Consider the following 20,986-nt stretch of genomic DNA (forward strand, 5'->3'; position numbering starts at 1 on the left):
TGTGTGTGTGTGTGTGTGTGTGTGTGTGTGTGTGTAGGCATGTGTATGTGTATAAATGTGTTAGTGTGGACAGGTGTAGTTCTGCATGTATAGGTGTGTCCATGTGTGCAACTGTATGTGAATGTACATTTGTTGATATGTGCATATGTAGGTATGTCTGTGTATTGTTATCTGTTTGCATGTGTATATGTATGTGTGCATATTTACATGTGTGTTAGAGTGTTGTGTATGCATGTGTGTATGTGTATATTATAACAACATAAGAGAATTCTTAAGAGGAACAGAAACATACATGACTATCTATCTAATAATTATTTGGCTCTTAGAAGGAATGTCTGTTCCTGTCTGTCTTACTTCTGCCCCCTAGAGAACTTTATGAAATTATCTCTATTCTTGGCAAATAATTAGTCTCATCCAATAATAATTTCTAGAACTCATACAGTAGAAATTTCTTTGAGTCAAAAAGCCTGGTTCAGGCTTAATTGCTTACAAGTCCCATGTCCTAGAACGGTCTCATGAGCTCTCTCATGCCCTGTGGAGCAATGTTAGCGGAGCATTCCTATGCCTCCTCCTCCGATCACTGTGATCCTCCGTTGAATGACTGGAAGTCATTTCTAAAACACTAAATCACTAGAACACTTGGGTTTATTGTAATAACTTGTTGATATAAAAATTATTAATGATAGGTCCTGCAGCTGAATGATGAGATTATAACATCAAGTAGTGACAGGTTAGTTTTGATAAGCAAGTCTTTCACAGAGGATGGATAATAGATACCATTATTTATTAAAGATCTAGTTTTGAGTATTTTAACCCAATATATTCCCCTTTGTTGTTTGTCAAAGAATCTCCACCAAAATTACGTGTTTAAAAGCAGGTTTGTTTCCAAGGCCCTCTGCTCCTTTTTCATATGGGTGTGAGATCACAACACAGATCTGAGACAGTTGGTCTCTTTCTGATGACAGAGATCTGTTCAGTGAGTTGTTGTTACAGTGAGTTATGTGGTATTCGAAACAGGTCAGGAGAGCACTGGTTGAACCTGAGACCATCCAGCTTTGTGAGCATGAGAAAGTCCTGGATTCTCTAGAACTAGGTTTCCTTGGCTGTAAATATCTCTGAGCCTGTGTAGCTGGTGCTTGTCATAGTTTCTATTCTATATGTGCTGGTAACCATCTCTGTTGAACAAAGTGTTTATAGTGTTTGCTCTTTTCTGTGATCATTCTGTTTCTAAGTGTTCTACCAGTGGTTCAATAACCGTCCTGACAAATACCCAATTACTCTGAGCAGGCACCTGCACACCTCCACCTAATTACAGAGCTATTAGTTGTTAGAGACAGGAAGTCAGCCAAGCTGACTAATATATATATATATGTGTGTGTGTGTGTGTGTGTGTGTGTGTGTGTGTGTGTATACACATATATATATATATCATACACACATAAATGTATATTTACACACATGCACAGAAAGGGATAAGATAATCTTATGGAATTATCTAAATGTGATCTTGGGCTAGCAAGTCTAAAATTTGGAGGGCAGGCTAGTAGCTGGAAATCCATACAAGAACTGGTTTTGCAATATTGAAATAATAAACCATAGAGCAGGCCAGTTTGCTGGAAATGGGCAAATTTTTTTCTGGGTGTTGATTTGAGACAAAAATTCTTCTTGGGTGTACCCACATTATGGACAGTAATGACTGATTGTAAATGTTGATACATCCACAAATACCTGAACTGTAAGAGCAGTGTTTAAATGGCAGGGTACAGTAGTCTAGCTGGCCCGAAACACAAAGTAGCCTATTGTGGAGATCAAAAGAATCAGGAGAAACTACCCAGGTAGAAAAGCATTATGAATTATTATTACCCTCGGGAGGTAAAAAAAGAGGCTATGGTCATAGTACATAAATCTGGGGCTCATGTTACACAATTGCCAAAAGAAAAAGGGGATAAGACAGAGTTATTGAAACACAGTTGTCAGCCAGTCTCAAAAGCAATCCAAAATGAGAAACTGTCCACAGAAATAAACAAGAAGTGAGAATTTAAGGGCACAGGCATGATAAAAATTTCCAGGAAGGTCTCAATCTCAGATGCAAATAGGAAAACTTCCAAGAAGACAGAAGAGAAAGCAAAGGAAATCACCAATAAACAGATCCAAGAACATGTACAATTTACCAAAAATTAAAGGATATGAGTTTTGAGATTACAAGGGCCTACTGAGGATCCAGCACTAGCTAGAACAAGCCTGTGCTAAATCACAGCACAGCTAAATAGCATGAAACTCCAAAAATCTAACCTTCCAAATTATTGGAGAGAAAAGCAATCTGGTCCTTTGCAAGCTTCAGAGACTTTGGAGTTCCCAAAAACAACATGCAGAAGATTGCTTCAATTTCCTAACTTTCAATGAGGTCTTAGGATTTAACTAGACAAAATTCCATAGAATTTGCCTCCTTCAACTCCTTCCCATGGGAAGCAATTATAGAATCTCCAAATGAAAGAGAGAATAAACCAGATGAATCCAGAAACTGATCTTTAACCCAGGTATGCAAGAATGCTGGGTAGAAGGCCAGCTGTTTAAGGTGGAGACACCAGAGGCATCAGCAGAGACCTCCTTAGAAAGTGAGAATGTGAGCCACTGTGTGCAGTTCAGCACAGTGAGGCCAGCTTGACAAGAAGCCTGGAGTAAATTTAAATAAGTATTCAGAAAAAGAGGAATTCAAAGCACAGATTCATCTCTGACATTTTTTAAGACTAAAATATGAATGAAAATAAAAGTCACAATTCCCTAGTTAGCTTAGCTACAAATAGCATATACAGTTAATTACAGTAATACAAATCCTGTTTGTTTAATTAACATTAAGAGATTACAATGTATTGGGAGGAAGAACCATAGAAGACTGTCCATATGTGATGTGATCGATGTTTTGAAATAAAAGACGTCATGGAAATCCAGCAGAAAAAAAATGATTGTTAGAAATAATCACAAAATATCAACATTCTACAGAAGAAAACTAAAATACCGAAAGGGATGCCCAGGTTGTTCCCAGGGCGGTATAAACACTGTGAATGTCAATGCAAAACCCGTAGGACATCCCTCATTTACTAAGTGTGTGTCTGACTCTGAGGACAACAACTTCATAGTCACAGTAATGTATCCGTTCTACCCCAAGGCACATGTAAGGCTCCGAGTCTTCATTCGCCTGATAGTTAATGTTGTCTGTGGTGCAGACATCAGTGCCTAGTTTTGTATGACAGGTTCATGAATAGAACATGAAAGACATGCAAAGATGAGGCTCTGCACAGGGCGTATGAAGAGTCAGGCACTGAGTTTCAGTTGAGTTGACTTGGCCTCACTTGGAGCTCCGGGCAGGAGGGAGCGTGGCACCAATGGCTTCTCCCATCTGGAGCTGTCACCATTTGCTGAAACCTGATAGAGAGTGCACTGCTGTCTCCCTCACCGTCCTGGTCTCTGCTCTTAGGGTCTCTGACAAGATCACTAGCATTCTTTAAAATATGGATAATTAGGTGAAATTTTTGTGGACTAACATGGAATACAAACCGCATCCTGGTACTTTTTTTATGGCAAATGAATTCCACAAAGCCAGTGTGCTGATCAACTTTAGAATTCAGGCCTTGCTTAAGATAAGAAATCGAGAGGACCTGTCACAGCTGAGTCCGAGGATGCACACCACTGAGGCATCCCAAGCTCATGAGGCCCTCTGTTTTCCCCAGGCTATCAGTGTTCCTGTCTCTCGCAGTTCACGGGGACAAACTGTGAATCAGAGATCACAGCCTGCTTCCCTAACCCTTGCCGGAATGGAGGATCCTGTGACCCCATAGGAAACACCTTCGTCTGCAGCTGTAAAGCCGGCCTCACAGGTGTCACGTAAGTGAAACTGCTCAAGGACTTCTCTCTACAGGCTCTTTATCTTTAGGTAACAACCCAGCATGTAGTTCATCAGAATAAATGGGTACACTGCTGTCTTTCCTTGTCTTTTCACATGGGCCGGCTGAAGGTAGTGACTGAAGTGCCAACAGGAGGGCCTGAGTTCAGAGGCCTGGCACGCTTGTTGATAACCTAGGTAGGACGGGATGAACTTGTAATCCTAAGGCTGGGATTTCCTGGGATTCATTAACCAGTCAGCCTAGCCAAACTACTGTACTTTGGGTTCAGTGAAAGACAGGTTCTCTTACAAAAAAAATAAAAATGGAAAGTGATGGAGAAAGATAACTGAAATCAACCTTTTGTTTCCACAGGCATGTGTACACAACCACACTGACAAGGAAATGCATCACACACACACGTGCATGTGCACACACATACATGTGAGCACATACAATATACACAGCAGTTATATCTAATTTGTATGTTTTCTTTATCCTTTTGTCCTCTCAAGCTTGTTCAATCCTCACGCATTTTACAATGTTGAAGACACTTCTTTTGTTTAATGGACTTAGCACCACCTAAATCTTCCAGGATAATTCTGAGACACACATAAAACACACTTCCCAGAACCTGCCAACTGGACTCCTCTACATGGTGCTTAATGACTATTCTGAGAAATTAATCCTTACCTTTCCTTTGAAAATCCCTTTCCTCCAGGAAATCAGTGAAATTAGTGTTAGCCCGACAGAAATGGAATGCTTTAAATTCTGAGTAAAAGGCCACTTCCAGGCATCCTTGATCAGTTCAGAAGTACATACGTGCACTCTCAGCAAGTGATGGTCTAACTGCAGATCAGCTTGACATGTTCATTACAGCAAGTCTCTGAGGACTTTACCAAAAAATACTTAACTGAGCTTGAATCACTGGATGTAATTTAAAGTAATACAGCTGCATTTATTTTTAAATGCTCTGTGATTCTAACTAATTTCTGATTGACCTAGCCCAAATCTGTTCAAATTAAGGATATTTGGACTACGTTTTAAAAGGTGGATTACCAAAATTCTGGGTGAATCAGACTCTTTTGATGAAGATATCAGAACAATTACTTAAGTAGAGAAGTGTGAAGGAGGAGAGATGTTTTAACTATATGCTTTAAGTGTTAAAGTAAGAAGGAATCAGACTTAAAAGCTGCTGGGGCCCAATAGATAGATGAATGGTTCAGGGTGCTTGCTGCCCTTCCAGAGGACCTGAATTCAGTTCCCAGCACCCAGGATGAGTGGTTCACAACCACCTGTAACTCCAGCTCCAAGGGATTCAATGCCTCTTCTAGTCTATGCAAGCACCTGCACATGCATGGCACACACACACACACACACACACACACACTCACACACTTAAAATAATTGTAAAAGCCTAGTGTGTAGTTATAGTACTGTGGAGATAAAAGCTCTCTAGACATGCTCCAATGCTCATCCTAGTCCACTTCTCTCACTTGGTGCAACTGTCCATGTTTCCCCGTGGAAACGCTGGTGAGTTTGATTATGAGATCCTATGTTGCACTGTTAGGGAATTTGGAGAGGGTGTCTTTTCCACGCCAAATATTCTTCTCTTTATACTCCTCTCCCACCAGCTCTTCCCTTTCTAAATCTCATAAAGACATGAGAAGCCACACATTTTGCAAAGTAAAGGGCAAGGGCTCGGAGGAGACAGAATGGCTGAATTCACCTATGTGCACCTGTGTACATACACACATGCACACACATATGAACACACACACACATGCACACAAGGTACTATACTCCCTAGGGACTCCTTCTGTTTTAAATCTTTTGCCTGAGCTCTGGTACAGTTGTCCTGATGTTGGAAGGGCTTTGTTGTGCTTTGTCACTGAAGGTGCGAGGATGACGTGGATGAATGTGAGCGAGAAGAGTGTGAGAACGGGGGCTCCTGTGTCAACCTGTTCGGCTCCTTCTTCTGCAACTGCACCCCAGGCTATGTAGGCCAGTACTGTGGCTTGCGCCCTGTGGTTGTGCCCAACATCCAGGCTGGCCACTCATACGTGGGAAAGGAGGAGCTGATAGGCATCGCTGTGGTCCTCTTCGTCATCTTCACCCTGGTCGTGCTCTTTATCGTCTTTCGCAAGAAGGTCTTTCGAAAGAATTACTCTCGCAACAACATCACATTAGTGCAGGACCCGGCCACAGCTGCGCTGCTGCATAAGAGCAACGGCATCCCATTCCGCAGCCTGCGAGCAGGAGACGGGCGCAATGTGTACCAGGAGGTGGGGCCCCCACAGGTGCCGGTGCGCCCCATGGCCTACACACCCTGCTTCCAGAGCGACTCCAGGAGCAATTTGGACAAGGGCCTGGACGCGCTGGGTGGTGAGCCACAAGAGATGAGCACATTCCACCCAGAATCCCCACGCATCCTTACAGCAAGGCGGGGTGTGGTGGTGTGCAGTGTGGCCCCCAACCTCCCAGCTGTGTCACCTTGCCGCTCAGACTGCGACTCCATCCGGAAGAATGGCTGGGACACAGGATCTGAAAGTGAGTAAGATGCATGAATAGGCAGGTGTTCTAGGAAGCCCCTGGGTCTCAGCAACTCCAGCCAGTGCTAACCTGTGAGAAGGAGGGAGAAAGGAAAGACAGTCTCATGAAACAAGAGGATAGGACGCAGGCAGGGGAAGCGGTTGAAACCAGATGTTTTTGCTCTTTGACCTCCTGCTGCAAGATTCTAACCTCTCAAAACAGCCCTGGGGGTGGAAGCCCTGAAATGGGAAAAAGCCTTGGTGCGCTAAGTCACAGTTGAGTGTGGCTGGGGAGTTGCTGAGCACTGGGAAGTTGGGGGGACTTAGCATCCACAGTGGTGCAGGTATTTAAGCACATAAGTGGCATGAGCTAGTTACAGTTTAAAAAACAGCTCTGACAGACCTGCAAGGGACTGAATACATTCTAGAAGGGAGGCAGAGCCAGCAAAGCAGCATCTGCATCTAAGTAAAAAGGTGACAGCTCCCTGACCTGGGATCCAAATGAGACTTAGGTAAGCTCTGTTGTCCACTGGCTTATCAGCAGGCTACACAGCCGTTAATGTATCTTACATTTTAGGAAGTCCTCAGCAGCAGGAGTTCCTGTGCCATGCTATATATGCTAGGAGAGAAGGGAGGAGGGAGGGGTGGGTTCCACATGGCCCTGTAGAGCATGTGCAGACAACAGAGTAACTGGCGCGTCTAGACAAGAAAGTATTGCTAAGGAAACCTTAAGCAAGAGTCAATTTCAGTAAGAAACTGTTGGAGAGGGTCTCCTAAAATCAGGAAACAGTCAGCTCAGTATTGAGGACGCATGCCTGAGTTCCTGGGATGGGACTGAGGGGCATCTAGGCGTCAAAGAGGTGAAAGTTGACCATCATCTGCATACTGCACATATTGCATATTGTAGGAGGCTCAGCTCACTGAGGGGCAAGAGAGAGTAGGCTGACTCATCCTCTGAAAGAAGCTGGGAGATGCTTGTTTGCGAGCAGAGGGTAGAATAGAAAAGAAAGAAGGGGGGAAGAGAGATGGCCTTTATTATAGAAGCAATCATGTGCATAAGGTTCATAGTATGAAGTACCAGGAACAGACCAAGAAAAAGAATTATATATACATATATATGTATATGTGTGTGTTTGTACATAAATATAAACATATATAATATATATACACATACATACACACATACACATATACACACATGCATGAACACACACACATAGATGTAGAGACAGAGACAGGTACAGATTCAAATATAGATGAGAAGTAGGCCCCTCAATCTGACGAGAGTGTCGAGGTAGAGCTACCAGTGCTCCACTGCTGTGTGCCTGTCATTGGCTTGAACTACCACAGCCAAATGGGCTGTATCATGGGGAGCATTATCAGCTCCCAGAGAAGCAAAGGGCAGAATCAGGGCACCAGGTTCCGAGTCTCAGCAGCTCTTGGCAGAGCTGGAGCTCAGCAGAAAGGAGACAGAGTACAAGACAGCACCTCTCCATGGAAGGGGAGGCCTGAGCTGAGGCCTTTCTAGGCTAGTGCCCTGTGAACATATGTATGTTAAGTCATGCCTAGGGTTTTAACAGGAGTTGAGGATCATAACAGTGCTGTGGAGAGGCCCCTTTTTGATTGTTGCTTCTTTGTTTGTTTATTGGGTCTAGCTGGCCTAGAACTGACTATGTAGAGTAGGGCCTAGAGATCCACCTGCCTCTGCCCCCCAAATCCTGGAATTAAAGGTGCGTGCAAGACACCCTTGCCAAACAAGTCTTTATTTAGGAAATAAAAAGAGTTTTAAGTAAAAGCAATACAAGACTTGGGCTGGTCGTGGCAGCCCCCAGGCCCAGCTGACCAGGTCAAGGGTCGGCTGCAGACACCTTACCCTTTGCTAACGTACAGTGCCATGTTTTGTGGCATTGCTGTTGGGAGATGAATTTCTCCCTGGTGTCTCTCTGCATTTCTATCACTTGTTTATCCAAAGCTCTGACTTCATTATCTGAAAGCAGATGGGGAGTGCGCCTGTTTCCTCCTGATATTACTCTTTATGGGGGGGGAACAATAATTTCTGTGGCTGCAAAACAGGGTAACTAGTCCCTTAATCACAAGTCCATGTCTCTTTGTACACTTGCATTCCAGGATGATCTGAAGTATTTCTTGGAGAATATTTCTCATCCCCACCTAGTTATGTGACAGCTTTATTTTCCTGAATCCACCTCAGGGCCAAACTCAAAGTTTCCCCTGAAGTATCATTGGATTTTAGAGAATACATTTCCCTCTTTGTTAAACAAGACAGAGTTAGAGCTAGTGAGGTAATCTCTGGGCAACTAATTCATTTTGGACTTGGCCACCTCAAGAAATGGCATTTGTTATTGCTTCCTACATCTATTAAATTGGAAAGGTGTGTGCCTGTGGTGTGTGTGTGTGTGTGTGTGTGTGTGTGTGTGTGTGTGTGTGTAGGAGCCTGCTTATTATTCTATAGCACAGAGAGAGAGAACAAAACCACCAACTGACTAAGGGAAAATTCACATCTGCCTCTCTTCTTATCAGACACAGGGCAGAGAACATTGGCAACCCCAAGATGAAACACCACTGCCCTCTAGAAGGCAGAGCTGAAAATCTCACTGATCCCCAGAGATGGGAGCTGGAAGAAATAGACTGGCTTTCTCGCCTATAAAATATTTATGCCCCTGTTTTTAAAGTAATCTCATTTAACCTGGTGTTGACACCGCATCGGTTCATGTAAATGACATAAATTAAGTCTGAATGAAGAGCGGCTCAGCTACTCCAGCCTCCCTTCGCTCTCCCCACAGTCCTCACTTTGAGGCAGGAACAGTTACTTTCAGCTGACAGCTATTCAGAAGCTCATTTACCATGGGTTAAGGGTTTCGAATCCATAATGTAAATCACTTGATTGACAGACCTTTGCCCCCTATGGCACAATCAATTTTCCATTGTGGAGCTAACTTATTTTCTTGAAGCAAATCAAAAAAGCCTCTAAGAAAAAGGGGTAGGAAGAGAGGGAGAGAGAGAGACTGAAAGACCGCAGAAGGCTGAGTGTTGTTTCTGCTTTCTCTTGCTGCTCATGAAGACAAAGGGGCTGAAGACACAGGAGAAGTGACCTGCTTCACAAACAGTAACAAAGGCAGCAACTCAGAAGTTCAGTCCCTCAGTTCCTTCCAGTCAGATTCTGGTGATGACAATGGTAAGCACTTTCCTGCTGGGTGCTGGGGACAACAAATGAGAAGGGGACACCACTGTATTGTTTCTTGTTCTGCTCCTTGGCCTTTAACTGTTTTTCACCCATTGTTAGGAGTCCTTGCCAGAAGACCTAATAAGGCGCTGGTCAGAGCAGGATCTACATGGGGAGCGTGGGTAGATGACAACCCTAAGGCATGAGTTCTCTTTGACATAGAATTGCTTCCTCCCTAGTGACAGTTCACAGCAAATAGGATACTATGTTCCCTTTCTGTGATGCTTGGGGCTTCTCACCTCCCTGTTCTACATTCAGACACCACGTTGCTAGACATTAGTTTGGAGACAGAGCAGCTTCTCTGTCGAGCCAGCGATGTCTTTGTTCCATTCAATTTCCTGTTTCATCATTTGGAGTTGTGGGATTTTGGGTAATTGATTAAAAAGTATGACCCAGCTCCTTAGAAAATTGCCTGTCTGCCCAGACTGCACCCAATCTTGCAGCTCACAGAAGGCTTTGCTACCTCCAAGTCTGGCTCCCATGAACCTGTGCTGGTGGAGAAAGGGCTGGTATGTCCAACTAGGAGAACAGCTGTGGAGGATGAGCTGGGAACGAAGAAGCAAGTCAAACTAGCAAATATTTGTCATGTAGTGCTAAAGCAAGAGTCACTTCAAATGGTCATCCAGGGGCAAGTAGTCCCACCTGAGCCAACACCTTAGGCTGCCCCTCCCATTTATGAGCAGTCAACAAGGAAAACTTAATACTTGATAATGTAATTTTCAACACATAGACCTTGCTAATCCACTGTGTGCCAAGTTCTGGGCTCCATGGCTTGAACATAGAAAAGCAGAATTAAAATAGCCAAGCAGAGCCTCTGGGCACACACAGGGAAAGTGACAACAGATTGCTTTCTTGTACATAACCCAGGTCTCTCCCACATGCTCACCCAACACTAGCCACCCCTGAAGAAGTTTCAATGCTAAGAAGATGGCTTCCATAGTAAGAGCACACTTGTTCTGTACACAAGAACCCAAGTTAGACTCCCCAGCACCTACAGAAAATCTCATGTATGTGGTACATTTCTAATCTGAGCATTAGGGGTAAGAGACAGGCCAGCCAGTCGACCCAACATGCCAAGCTTCCTGTTCACTGATAGACCCTCTCTCAAGATAATAAAGCTTACAAGGGAAAGAGAGAAACACTTAGGCATCCTGCTGTCATCTCCACATGTAATTGTGCAGGTCCATGAATATGCAAACATGCATTACCACACACAAACATACACTCAAGAGTTCATGCATTCATAAACACATAGAAACACACACACACACACACAAACACTAGCATACCTATCTGCCAGAGTAACAAACCATGTAACTGCGTTTCATTTGACAATTTTCAAACCAAGCACACAAGTCTCTGTCCCATGTGTGTTTGCTTTGATGCATCTTCTTTCCTTCACATCCAGGAAGAAGAAAGGCTCCAGCAACTTTGCATATTATGTTAAACGTTGAGAACTTAACCAGGCAGCAGCTCCAGCCATAATGTCTGGCTGATGGCTCTCAAAGTGGCTATAATTCACATACTTACCCCTTCATGGTCAGCATCTGGGCAGATAGCACTAGGCCCCTGTATCTAAAGTCATGAATATCTAAGAAAGCTCAATAGGCCAGAGGTCTCCTTCACATACCCCAAGCCTCACAGCAGGAGATGGGCTTCCAGTTGATCTGGCCCATCCATGACAAGTGTGAGGCTATTAGACTCATATCAGTTCAAAGGTTGCCTACACCATTGACATTGGATTCAGAGCACATATGCAAGCAACAAGTAATCTCCACAGGACCAGTGAAATCTTCCTCTGAGGGCCTCTGTGAGTGCTAATGAGAAACGTCCCTGAGCTCCGTGGGCCACCATCATCCTGGTGACAGGTGATGAGTTGTGAAGAAATGACTCAGAAATCTTTGACCACCATGCTTTTAAGGAGCACTGCCCCCCACCCTTCTACTGTTTTTCTCCTGTTCCAACAATCCCAGGCAACCATATATAAGCATCCCCTTGACACCTGCCCTGAGGGAAGGCTATGGGAAGGCCATGGGGGTTTGTGTGTAATGTCTTCATTATTGTTATTACTCGTTAACCTGTGTTTGAAATATGTGACTAACGAGGACCTGTCCTCCCCCTCCCTCCTGTCTTCTTTTCCTGCCAAAAGCATCCATAGTGACTGTCATTCAACTTGTCAACAATGTAGTTGACTCTATAGAGAATGAAGGTATTTATAGTTTGTTTTTTATTTCTGTTCGTTTGTTAGTTTCTTCTATCATAGCATGTCTGTGTCCTTCTGGAAAGTTTGCTTCTGTAGTACTTTATCTGAGGATGAAAGTGCAAGACAATGGTGGTTTTAAATAAAATAATAACAAGGTTGGGGATTGAGCTCAGTGATAGATGTCTTGTCTGTCTAGCCCACGACTCTAGATTTGGTCTCCGGCACTAGAAAAAAAAAAAGTAAAACGCCAGATATATCACTGTGGATTGCAATAAATTTAACAATTATGAAAGAAAATCTAGATCAAATTTATTTAAATATCTATGTTCCCTTATCAAATCTCTTCAAAGTAAAGAATATTCATTTGCAATCCAGGTTAATCAGCTAATATTACATTTATTCTAGTATTTGCTGAATACCTGCTGTGACCTGTAGAAAATTATAAAATCATCAGAAGCGGCAATGTTATGAAGTTTAATTTATATCGGGTAATTTTTCTAGTGCTTTAACAAAATTATAGCAAAATACAGATGGAATTTGTGTATTGATTTCCTAAATAGCAGTAGGGAGAGATTTTTTTTAAAAAATCTAAACTCAGGATTAGGCCTTGGTTTTCTGGGAGTAATTTTAAAGCTTCTGAAGTATCTGTTTATCACTTCCTATGGCCCGAATGGCCAGATTCACATTTCTCTTTGTGTTTGAACAGTGTCTGTTATGGACCAAGGACAGAATTACAACCGAGGTGACTGTGCCGCCACCCAGGATAACGACTCATTTCTGTGTTTCCCACTGCTCTGCTCCTCTTACCAGACCCCTTCCTCTAGCCCCTCCCAGTCTCCCAATCTGAGCTTTGCATGTTCCAGATGTCTTGTATGCTCAGCTCCACACACATTCACTCTCAAGGCCCATTCCCTGTTTGTGGAATTCACCCGCTTACCTGCAAAGCACCTTGCTTTTTGCAGTTCACAGTATGCCTGTGCAGATGCCAACATGCTGCCAGCCTGGCGTTGTACACAGCATGTGGATGGGAAATAGGGGTAGGGATGGATGTTGAAGATCTTAAGTCTGTGCCCATCAGCATGTCTTGGGGGCCACATCTCTGGCCTAGTGAGGATGAGTCTGCACCAGCCAGGCACTTTTTTTCTGTACTCTCTCTCCAGGCCAGAGCATGACTGCCCTAATGGGCCATTGTAGAGAGCTAGCATGTGACCTTGGCTTTTAGGGTCTTCTGGCCTTTAGTAATGCATGGCAGGCTCATCCCTGCTCTTCATTCATCTTTGCCCCTCCTCTAGTCTAGAGGAAGTTAATCATCTGGATTTTTCTCTTACAGCCTATCACTGGGACACCTCTGATTGGATGCCTGGGGCACGGCTTTCTGATATAGAAGAAATGCCCAACTATGAGAGCCAAGATGGAGGGGCAGCACACCAGGGTAGCACACGAGAGCTGGAGAGTGACTACTACCTAGGTGGATATGACATTGACAGTGAATACCCACCACCTCATGAAGAAGAGTTCCTGAGTCAGGATCAACTACCCCCGCCACTGCCTGAGGACTTCCCTGACCAGTATGAGGCCCTGCCTCCCTCCCAGCCCACTTCACTCACTGGCACTATTAGCCCAGACTGCAGGAGGAGGCCGCGGTTTCACCCCAGCCAGTACCTCCCTCCTCACCCACTCCCCGGTGAAACGGATTTGGGGGGCCCATCCTCCAGCTGTGATTTTAGTACTTTTGCAGTAAGCATGAACCAGGGCACAGAGGTCATGGCCCCCACAGACAGTGTGTCTCTGTCCTTGCACAATTCCAGAGGCACCTCATCCTCAGATGTGTCAGCCCGCTGTGGCTTTGATGATTCTGAGGTAACCATGAGTGACTACGAGAGTGCAGGAGAGCTCAGCCTCACCAACCTTCACATTCCCTTTGTGGAGACGCAGCACCAGACCCAGGTGTAGAGGACACCCATAGGTGCTTTGCCCCGACTAGTAAAGCATGAATGAAAATAAGCTGCACTTGTGTTGGATGGAGAGAAGTCCGTGGAAATGTGGATTTTCTATGAGGAACACCTTCGCAAGTCTTACTGTCGCAAGCAAGCTTGATGCCCAGAGTGACAAGGAGAGGCTCAGAATTTGTCGGGGGACAGGGGAGCTGACAGTCATCGTTGTGGGTGTTTGTGGTTTGGAATGCAAAGGAGAAGAAGTGAGTTTATGGAGTTAAACGGGAGATCATGAATGGCTTTGTGCTTTATTGTGACCCGGAAAGTATGAAACCAGAGTTTCTTACAGTATTTTCCCCGCCACCGTCAGAGGGGCATCATTGCATGTGATTTGGAGCCAAGGAAGTGAGAATAGTAGAGATGTCTGTCAGAAAAGTTAGTGTTCTAGATGAGAGAAGCGTGAGCACTGCACACGCGTGTGGACAGAAGCCTTTGAAACCGACGCTGTTGTTCAAGGGAGCTGCCTGATTTCCAGCTATAAACTTAGGTTTGAGTAACATGCTCAGTGTGCTCAGATTCTTTTTTCTTGTTTGTGTTAAGCATCCAATATAATATTGTTGGGTTTTGTGATCTCTGAGAAAGTTACCAAGAAAGAGCAATAAGAGGCTGTCCAGGGGGTGGGCTGTGGGAGGTTAATGTTCAAACGTTAGAAAAACTATGATGATCTTGTTTTTGTGTTTTCTGTCAAATATTCCTGGCCATATCTATGGTTCTAACATTGCTGCCAAAACTTGGCCCTGTTGGTATATTGCTCTCTAGGATGAGATGTATTTGAAAGTCTAAGAAGAATTCACAATTCAGAGGAGAGGGTATGTGGTACGGTCAAAGGTTTCAGCCTAGGTAATCACAGTTCTCCACACCACAGGTGAAAGTTGTGTGTGTTATTCTAAACTGGTAATGATATCATTATAAAACTGTTAGGTTTTTAAGAAGAAAGTAGGTAGTGACTATGTATACATTAAATTGTGTGTGTGCGTGTGTGTGTATGCGGGTACGCATGAGTGCGTGTGAGGACGGACCTAGGTATCACTATGAGTGTGTACTCACTACAGCTGCTCTTGAGGAAAGCTGCCCCAAAGGGTTTAGGATTCAGTGCTGGAAATCCTGAGGTGAGCAAAGACTGCTCACCTTCGAGCTCTTTAGTGTCACAGGAACACCAAATGCCATACCTTACTCTAATTCAGTTAACCTTAGTTTAGTACTGCCATTTATATTAACTTAAAGCAAGTACTGTGATTTTTTTAAAGACAGTGTTTTATAATTTTCAGAACTACTATTTGAAAGTGTGTAACACTGATTACACGCTGGGGTTTCCCCTCCCATCTAATAGGTGGGCTTCGGCCATCATTTTCCCATAACAGAATGCTGGTCCCACTCAAAATACAAAAGCCCAACATACAAAAGTCTAAGTTAGCAGTGGAGTTGACTTTCCTCTCTCACTTTGATCAGCTGTGGCCACCGCCTTTGCAGTGACCATGGGAAATGAATGCATATTTGCACATCTGCCTCATGAGCAAAGCTCTGTATGGATGGTTCCTAGTGACGCCAGCATTGGTGTGTGAAGGGAGCTGTCTGAGATCTGCCTCTATCATCTCCTCAATTGTCTCTAATCCTCTTACTTCTTTGTAGGAGTCAGTGTTTCTGAACATCTGTCATTAAAAAAAAAATCCCTTTCATTCCCAAACTTCCTGAGTTAGTAGATACACATGTCGGGTCTCTCTGCGTTTCTCTTCTATTCTCTTGGTTAGACTCTCCATGGAGGCATTATCCACACTGTGGTTTTGAAATAAATGAATTTCACTAAGGCTGCTTTCAAGAATCAAGTCTTTAGTATTTTTCTTACGTAAGAAGCACATTTGCAAGAATCACAAAGAAAATGACAAACTAATGGTCCAGAGTTGAATCACTGCTGTGCTTTTAATAACACAACAGCATAAAACCATCAAAGTAAAACCAACAATTCATTTCTTGCCCCCAGGAAATATGAGATGAGATTCATGCCAATGAGTCACCAGTGCTTAGCCAGCATCTCTTCCAGAGAGAATGCCTGGCTGACCCTATAATGATGGCATAAATAGAGCTATCTGCAGGCAGTGGTAGACGCACTGAAGAAATCCCCGCCTGATCTCTCCTCTGGCCTACATAAGATATTTCTTTCTTTAGGACACCTTCTTGCTAAATTCCAGCAGAATATCTCTGCAGACTTTCCAGATGAGCACTGGGTCTATCGGATTACTTATCTGTAAAAGTATGAAATCGATTCTCTTTTTTTAAAAAAAATGAGATTTTCCTACAGATTGGAAAATGGAGTGCAAGGAGTTCTACAAGCAACTAGAAGTGGCCACAGCTCTAAAGAACTGCATCCTTAAGGTTTGCTAGTCTAGGTCCCATTTTCATAAGAGAGGAAGCATGCCCAGAGAGAGGGAGAGACTTGCCCAGACTCACCCAGAAACTAACTCATTGACAAACACTATCACCCGTCCTCTTAGGGACAAGTCCTCATCCATAACATTGCATGCCACTAAGCTGCCCTGAGCTGGCAGCTGCTTCCTTCTGCTGAACCTCTCACTTTCTGCTTTCCTTCACTGAAATATGCAAGAAAACAAAACAAATAGAGACCATTTCTCTGTGGGCTTTGATGGACCAAGAGATTTGGACATTCATTAGAATGCTGCTTTTGCCAAATGAATGTTTCTAGAATAGGGGGGGGGGGAACAAGCACAGAACTGTCCACGGACTACAGTCGTCAATGGTGGTGAAACTGGAGTGTGTAACACACCCACCTGGTGTGTTTGATGGATTTAATGTTGTTGTTTTCTTCACATGAGCTCTGCCTACCGTCTGGTCTTGTCTTGTCCACCATATTGGAAAATTAGCGAATTAGCTAGTGTCTTTGTATCTGTTGGAAGAAGAATTGCACACATGCTGGTCAGGCCAAGTGAAGCTGTCGATCTTTGTCACCCTCTAAGCAGGAGCTACAGGGCTGTTAAGGATAGACAGCATGCTGCATTTATTCCCTTCTTCTGAGAGTATTTTGCTGCTGAGCCTCATCTCATGCCTGCTTTCTTTGTACCCATATCCTGCCCACTTACACCATGCAATGGGAAAGTCATAGCAATATATGCAGATCAAGGCCATAATCCTGGGGTTCAAGCTATTGGAGTCACAGGAAGGCCTGAGTAGATTCACCTGGGTCTACCATTAGAAATCACTATCCCAGAAGAAAAAAAGAGTACACGTCCTGTTGACCTTTTTCTGCTGACTGCCTAGCCACAGAACTGTATTACTTTGCTGAAGCTGGGAGGGCCAATTCACAAACAAAGAGAAAGATGACTGGAATAAATGCTTAAAGACCCAGAAAACACCTTTGGATGAAATAATTCAGGATGATCTAGTGTTCATGTCGTGTGAGTTGTATGGCCTTCTTACTGCTGCACACACTAGTCATGCGGTTAGATATGGACACTCTGTGCTTTGTGGGACATGGGACTTCCTAGGGGTATTACTTCAGTGCCATCTTTCTGTGTGGTCTGTGAAGAGCTGGTGTGTGTTCTTGTTAGTGTGTATCTTGCAACCTTCAGCTGCACATCGCTGATTCAGACCCACCTCTTCGAGCTTCCAGTTGTGTGTCGCAGGGGGTTTAAAGTAGCCATGCATGGGTTTGACATCAGTGAATATTTAGCCAGCTGGCTAAGACAGGAAAAGAAGAAGGTATTTCTTTCCTTATGTAATAATGAAAAGCAATAATTACAAGTATGTAACAATACACAAAGGCCATAATTAGTCTCTTCCAGTGTTCAGGATGAGCTAGAGAGTTCTGTAGTCATTTGGAGTATGTTGGACCCATTTGGAGTATATCCTAAGCACCCTTCAGTAAACAAATACCTGAATTGCTCCTATTTAACAATTTTATGAGCCCATACTACTGCATTTCGGGAATGACAGATGTGTCTGGAAATGGGGAGGGTTCTTGCAAAGCACTGTACCAGAGACCATGTTGTACATTTGTCTGTTATAAACAGGCTGGTTTGTAAAAGATGTATGTTTTTGGTGTTTAAAGTGTTTATAAAATTGTATATAGGTGGTTTCAATTTTCCAGGCATTTGTAGATACAGTATTTGATGCCTATCCGGATGCTTTAATTTGGAGGGTCGAATAGAATTCTTAGTCATCCACATTGTTGTTCTACAAACTTTTGGGGTACACCCACAAAGAAGAGGACTTTAGATTTGAAAACAATGGTTTTTTTATTCATTTTGAAATGTGTCATGTCTTTCCTTTGCTTCCGTGGTTTTCATTTAACTCTGTTTCAAAAGAAGGAAAGTGTTTTTAAGATGAATGAGTTTTGCCCAGTTTTTAAGCACTGCACCTTCATGCCATTTCCTAGTCAGAGGGAGCTGTCATTTCTTCACACACACGCATACTCACCTTGTCTCACACACATCACATGCAAACTTATGCAAAGGGGGAAGTGAATAACACATCATTGAATCTGTCCCTTATATAAATGCATTATTTCTACAGATATTGCTGTTGGCAGTATTCAGTCTTGTGTTCTTTTCTTAAAAAAAAAAAGAAAAGAAAAAAGAAAAGGAATGGAATGGAATAAAAACAAAAAGAAATAAGAAAGACGCAAAAATACTAGCCAAAAACTAAAACAAGGGGGGGTGCGGAGAACCAATAGTATACAAGTTTGTAACTGCCAAATTTGATCATTAAAACAAGTTTTCAAGTAAAAGAAAAAATACTATGAATCTCTATTGTGTTGGCTCTTTTTAAGTGTCTTTTTGCATTCTCTGACATGGCATTTGGGAGCAAGTACTGTTATAGACAGAACCATCCAGCACTATCTGTATCTCAAGGATGGTCTCTAGTCTGAAGTACATGGTCTGGGAGGGGGTTGTTTTATCTCATAGGTTTTAAAATGATGTTCTGATGCCCATATAGTAAAATCCTGTGTAATGTCTTGTGGGCACATGATCTGTGGGCACATGATCTGTGGGCCCTTGCTTGATAAGAAGCATGAAACAGAGAGTGCTGGAAGGTAGACCACAATGGTGCAGAGGTCACAGACTTCCACTTCAGCTGAAATCACTGGACACAATCCCAGGCTTCCAAGGCTCCACTGCCCCTCTCCAAAAAAAAAGAAAGAAAAGAAAAAGTAAAAGAAAAGAAAAAAACAAACAAAAAAACAACTTATGCCTGAGTCTTCTTCCAAATCTATAGAAATGTTTCTGTATAAAGCAGATATTAAAATGTGCAAGAGGAGAGAAGACAGAGCGTCAAATGCTAATCTGAGGAAGTGACTTATCCAGTAGGTGTTCCATAGAGCCACGAAGCCATAGAAGCTCTGAAGAAGGGAGCACTCTGTACCTGGACTCTGTGAGGTGGCTCAAAGTTCCAGAAAGGCCATGGAGCTGCTGTCAAATTGGGCTGTTTCTCATTCTCTGTAGATTTACTCCTACTCGGTACTGGCTAGGATGCCAGAACCATCAGCCACAGCTCCACTGGAAGCAGTACAGCTAAACACCACTCCTTTTCATGCTTGGAGTCCTGTGAAGGCCCACTCACCTTTGTCAAAGCAATCCTTAGTGATTTGCTTATGTTTCTGTGATGCACAGGTAAGGATTAAGAGTTGGATAGAAGCTAGGTACCAACTAACTGATGACATGCACCAATTCTTTGGATAATTACTTGTATCATGGATGACTTTTTATAAATGACGGAAGGGATAGATAGAGGCATTTCATATTCTTTATTATAAAATGTATTCCTTACTGTAGAAAGGAATCTGCATTACCAACCTAGCAGATACACACAATGTCAGTAGTTTGGTCTGAGTTAACCATGTCCTAGAGGAGAACATGGTTGATATCAGCAGACAGTGAATTGACTTGCTTTTCTAAGAGGTGCTTGAACCAGACATCCACAGAGGGAAGGAAGAAGGCAAGGGATGATGGTGAAAGGAGCACAGATGTTAGTCTCAGAAAGAAAAAGCTAGCTATGCTGTGCTTTTCTACTAGCTCACTCCAACAAGTCCTATAAAAACCTTCCCCTCTCTCCAGTCCTCTTCTGTCTCTGCTGAAGTCAGAGGCAGCCACCACTCTGTTCTTCTTACCAATAAATCTCATATGAGGTTTGTTACGTGGTGTGACTTTGTAGCATTTCTTGGTTCCAAACTGCCAACATGCCCTTGCACCAGAAAATCTTTCCACACATGACCAGAGGGGCAAAAATCAAGCTCCAGAATCACTCTCCCCTTTGTTTCGTCTGCTGCTTCTCATAAGGTTGATCAGTTGTGCATGAGATACAGGGCAGTTCTTAGTCTACCAATCTGCCGCTTTCTCAGACTGCTGGCTCTCCAGGTAACACAAGATTCAACTCCTGTCTCTCAGCACTGGCTTCTGGATAACAGTTATTCCAATTATAATTTCAAGCTGTAAGGTGATAGGAAGTGGTTTATAAGATCCCTATGAGTCTAGTTGTTGGACCTCACAAACCAGTTTGAACCAACTGAATCCCCAAGAGCACTTTCTATCCCAGAAGCTACCTACAAGCCAAGTAGTGATTTTTCTTCACTTAGTATCTCTGTATCGCTGTAAGTATATGGCTTTCTTAAAAGTTTTTGATTGAAAAATTAATCCCATTTGCAGCTACATACCGTCTTCCTCAATCATTCTTCATCTTGGTAAATTTGATTATTCTAGTAAGAAGTACTTCATGATAGGGCAATGTTGATAATACTGGTCTACACCCACACATACACACACATACACTCACACACATACACACACATTCACACACACATACATACATACATACATACACACATATACACATACACACTCACTTACACACACATATACACATACATACACACACATATATACACACAAACATATACACACACATACACAACACACACACATTCACACACACATAAACTCATACACACATATACAAATACACACTCACACACACATACACAAACACACATACACATATATATACACACACACACATATATATACATACACACTCACACACATATGCACACACATACACACAACACATACACACACACACATATACACAGACTGCCCCCACCACTACAGCTCATAACTTGAGTAGGAAGAAGA

At 43.1% G+C, this 20,986-nt stretch overlaps 1 protein-coding gene across 3 annotated transcripts in view; it reads left to right on the forward strand.

Moving 5' to 3' along the window:
* Positions 1-18,601, forward strand: part of Fat3 (FAT atypical cadherin 3) — a 577,941-nt gene extending 559,340 nt beyond the window's left edge. For 2 of the 3 annotated variants that reach the window (XM_028763348.1, XM_028763349.1), the window contains exons 23-26: positions 3,729-3,882; positions 5,776-6,428; positions 9,489-9,602; positions 13,184-18,601. In XM_028763348.1, the coding sequence (XP_028619181.1) occupies positions 3,729-3,882; positions 5,776-6,428; positions 9,489-9,602; positions 13,184-13,806 (1,544 nt within the window). In that variant the 3' untranslated portion in view covers positions 13,807-18,601. Of the gene's footprint in view, positions 1-3,728; positions 3,883-5,775; positions 6,429-9,488; positions 9,603-11,799; positions 11,860-12,559; positions 12,596-13,183 lie in introns of all 3 variants that reach the window. The other variant, XM_028763347.1, reaches the window with a different exon arrangement.
* The last annotated feature ends 2,385 nt before the right edge of the window (positions 18,602-20,986 follow it).

The sequence above is a fragment of the Grammomys surdaster genome, unplaced genomic scaffold, assembly GCF_004785775.1.
Source record: "Grammomys surdaster isolate TR1022 unplaced genomic scaffold, NIH_TR_1.0 138, whole genome shotgun sequence".
NCBI lineage: Eukaryota > Metazoa > Chordata > Mammalia > Rodentia > Muridae > Grammomys > Grammomys surdaster.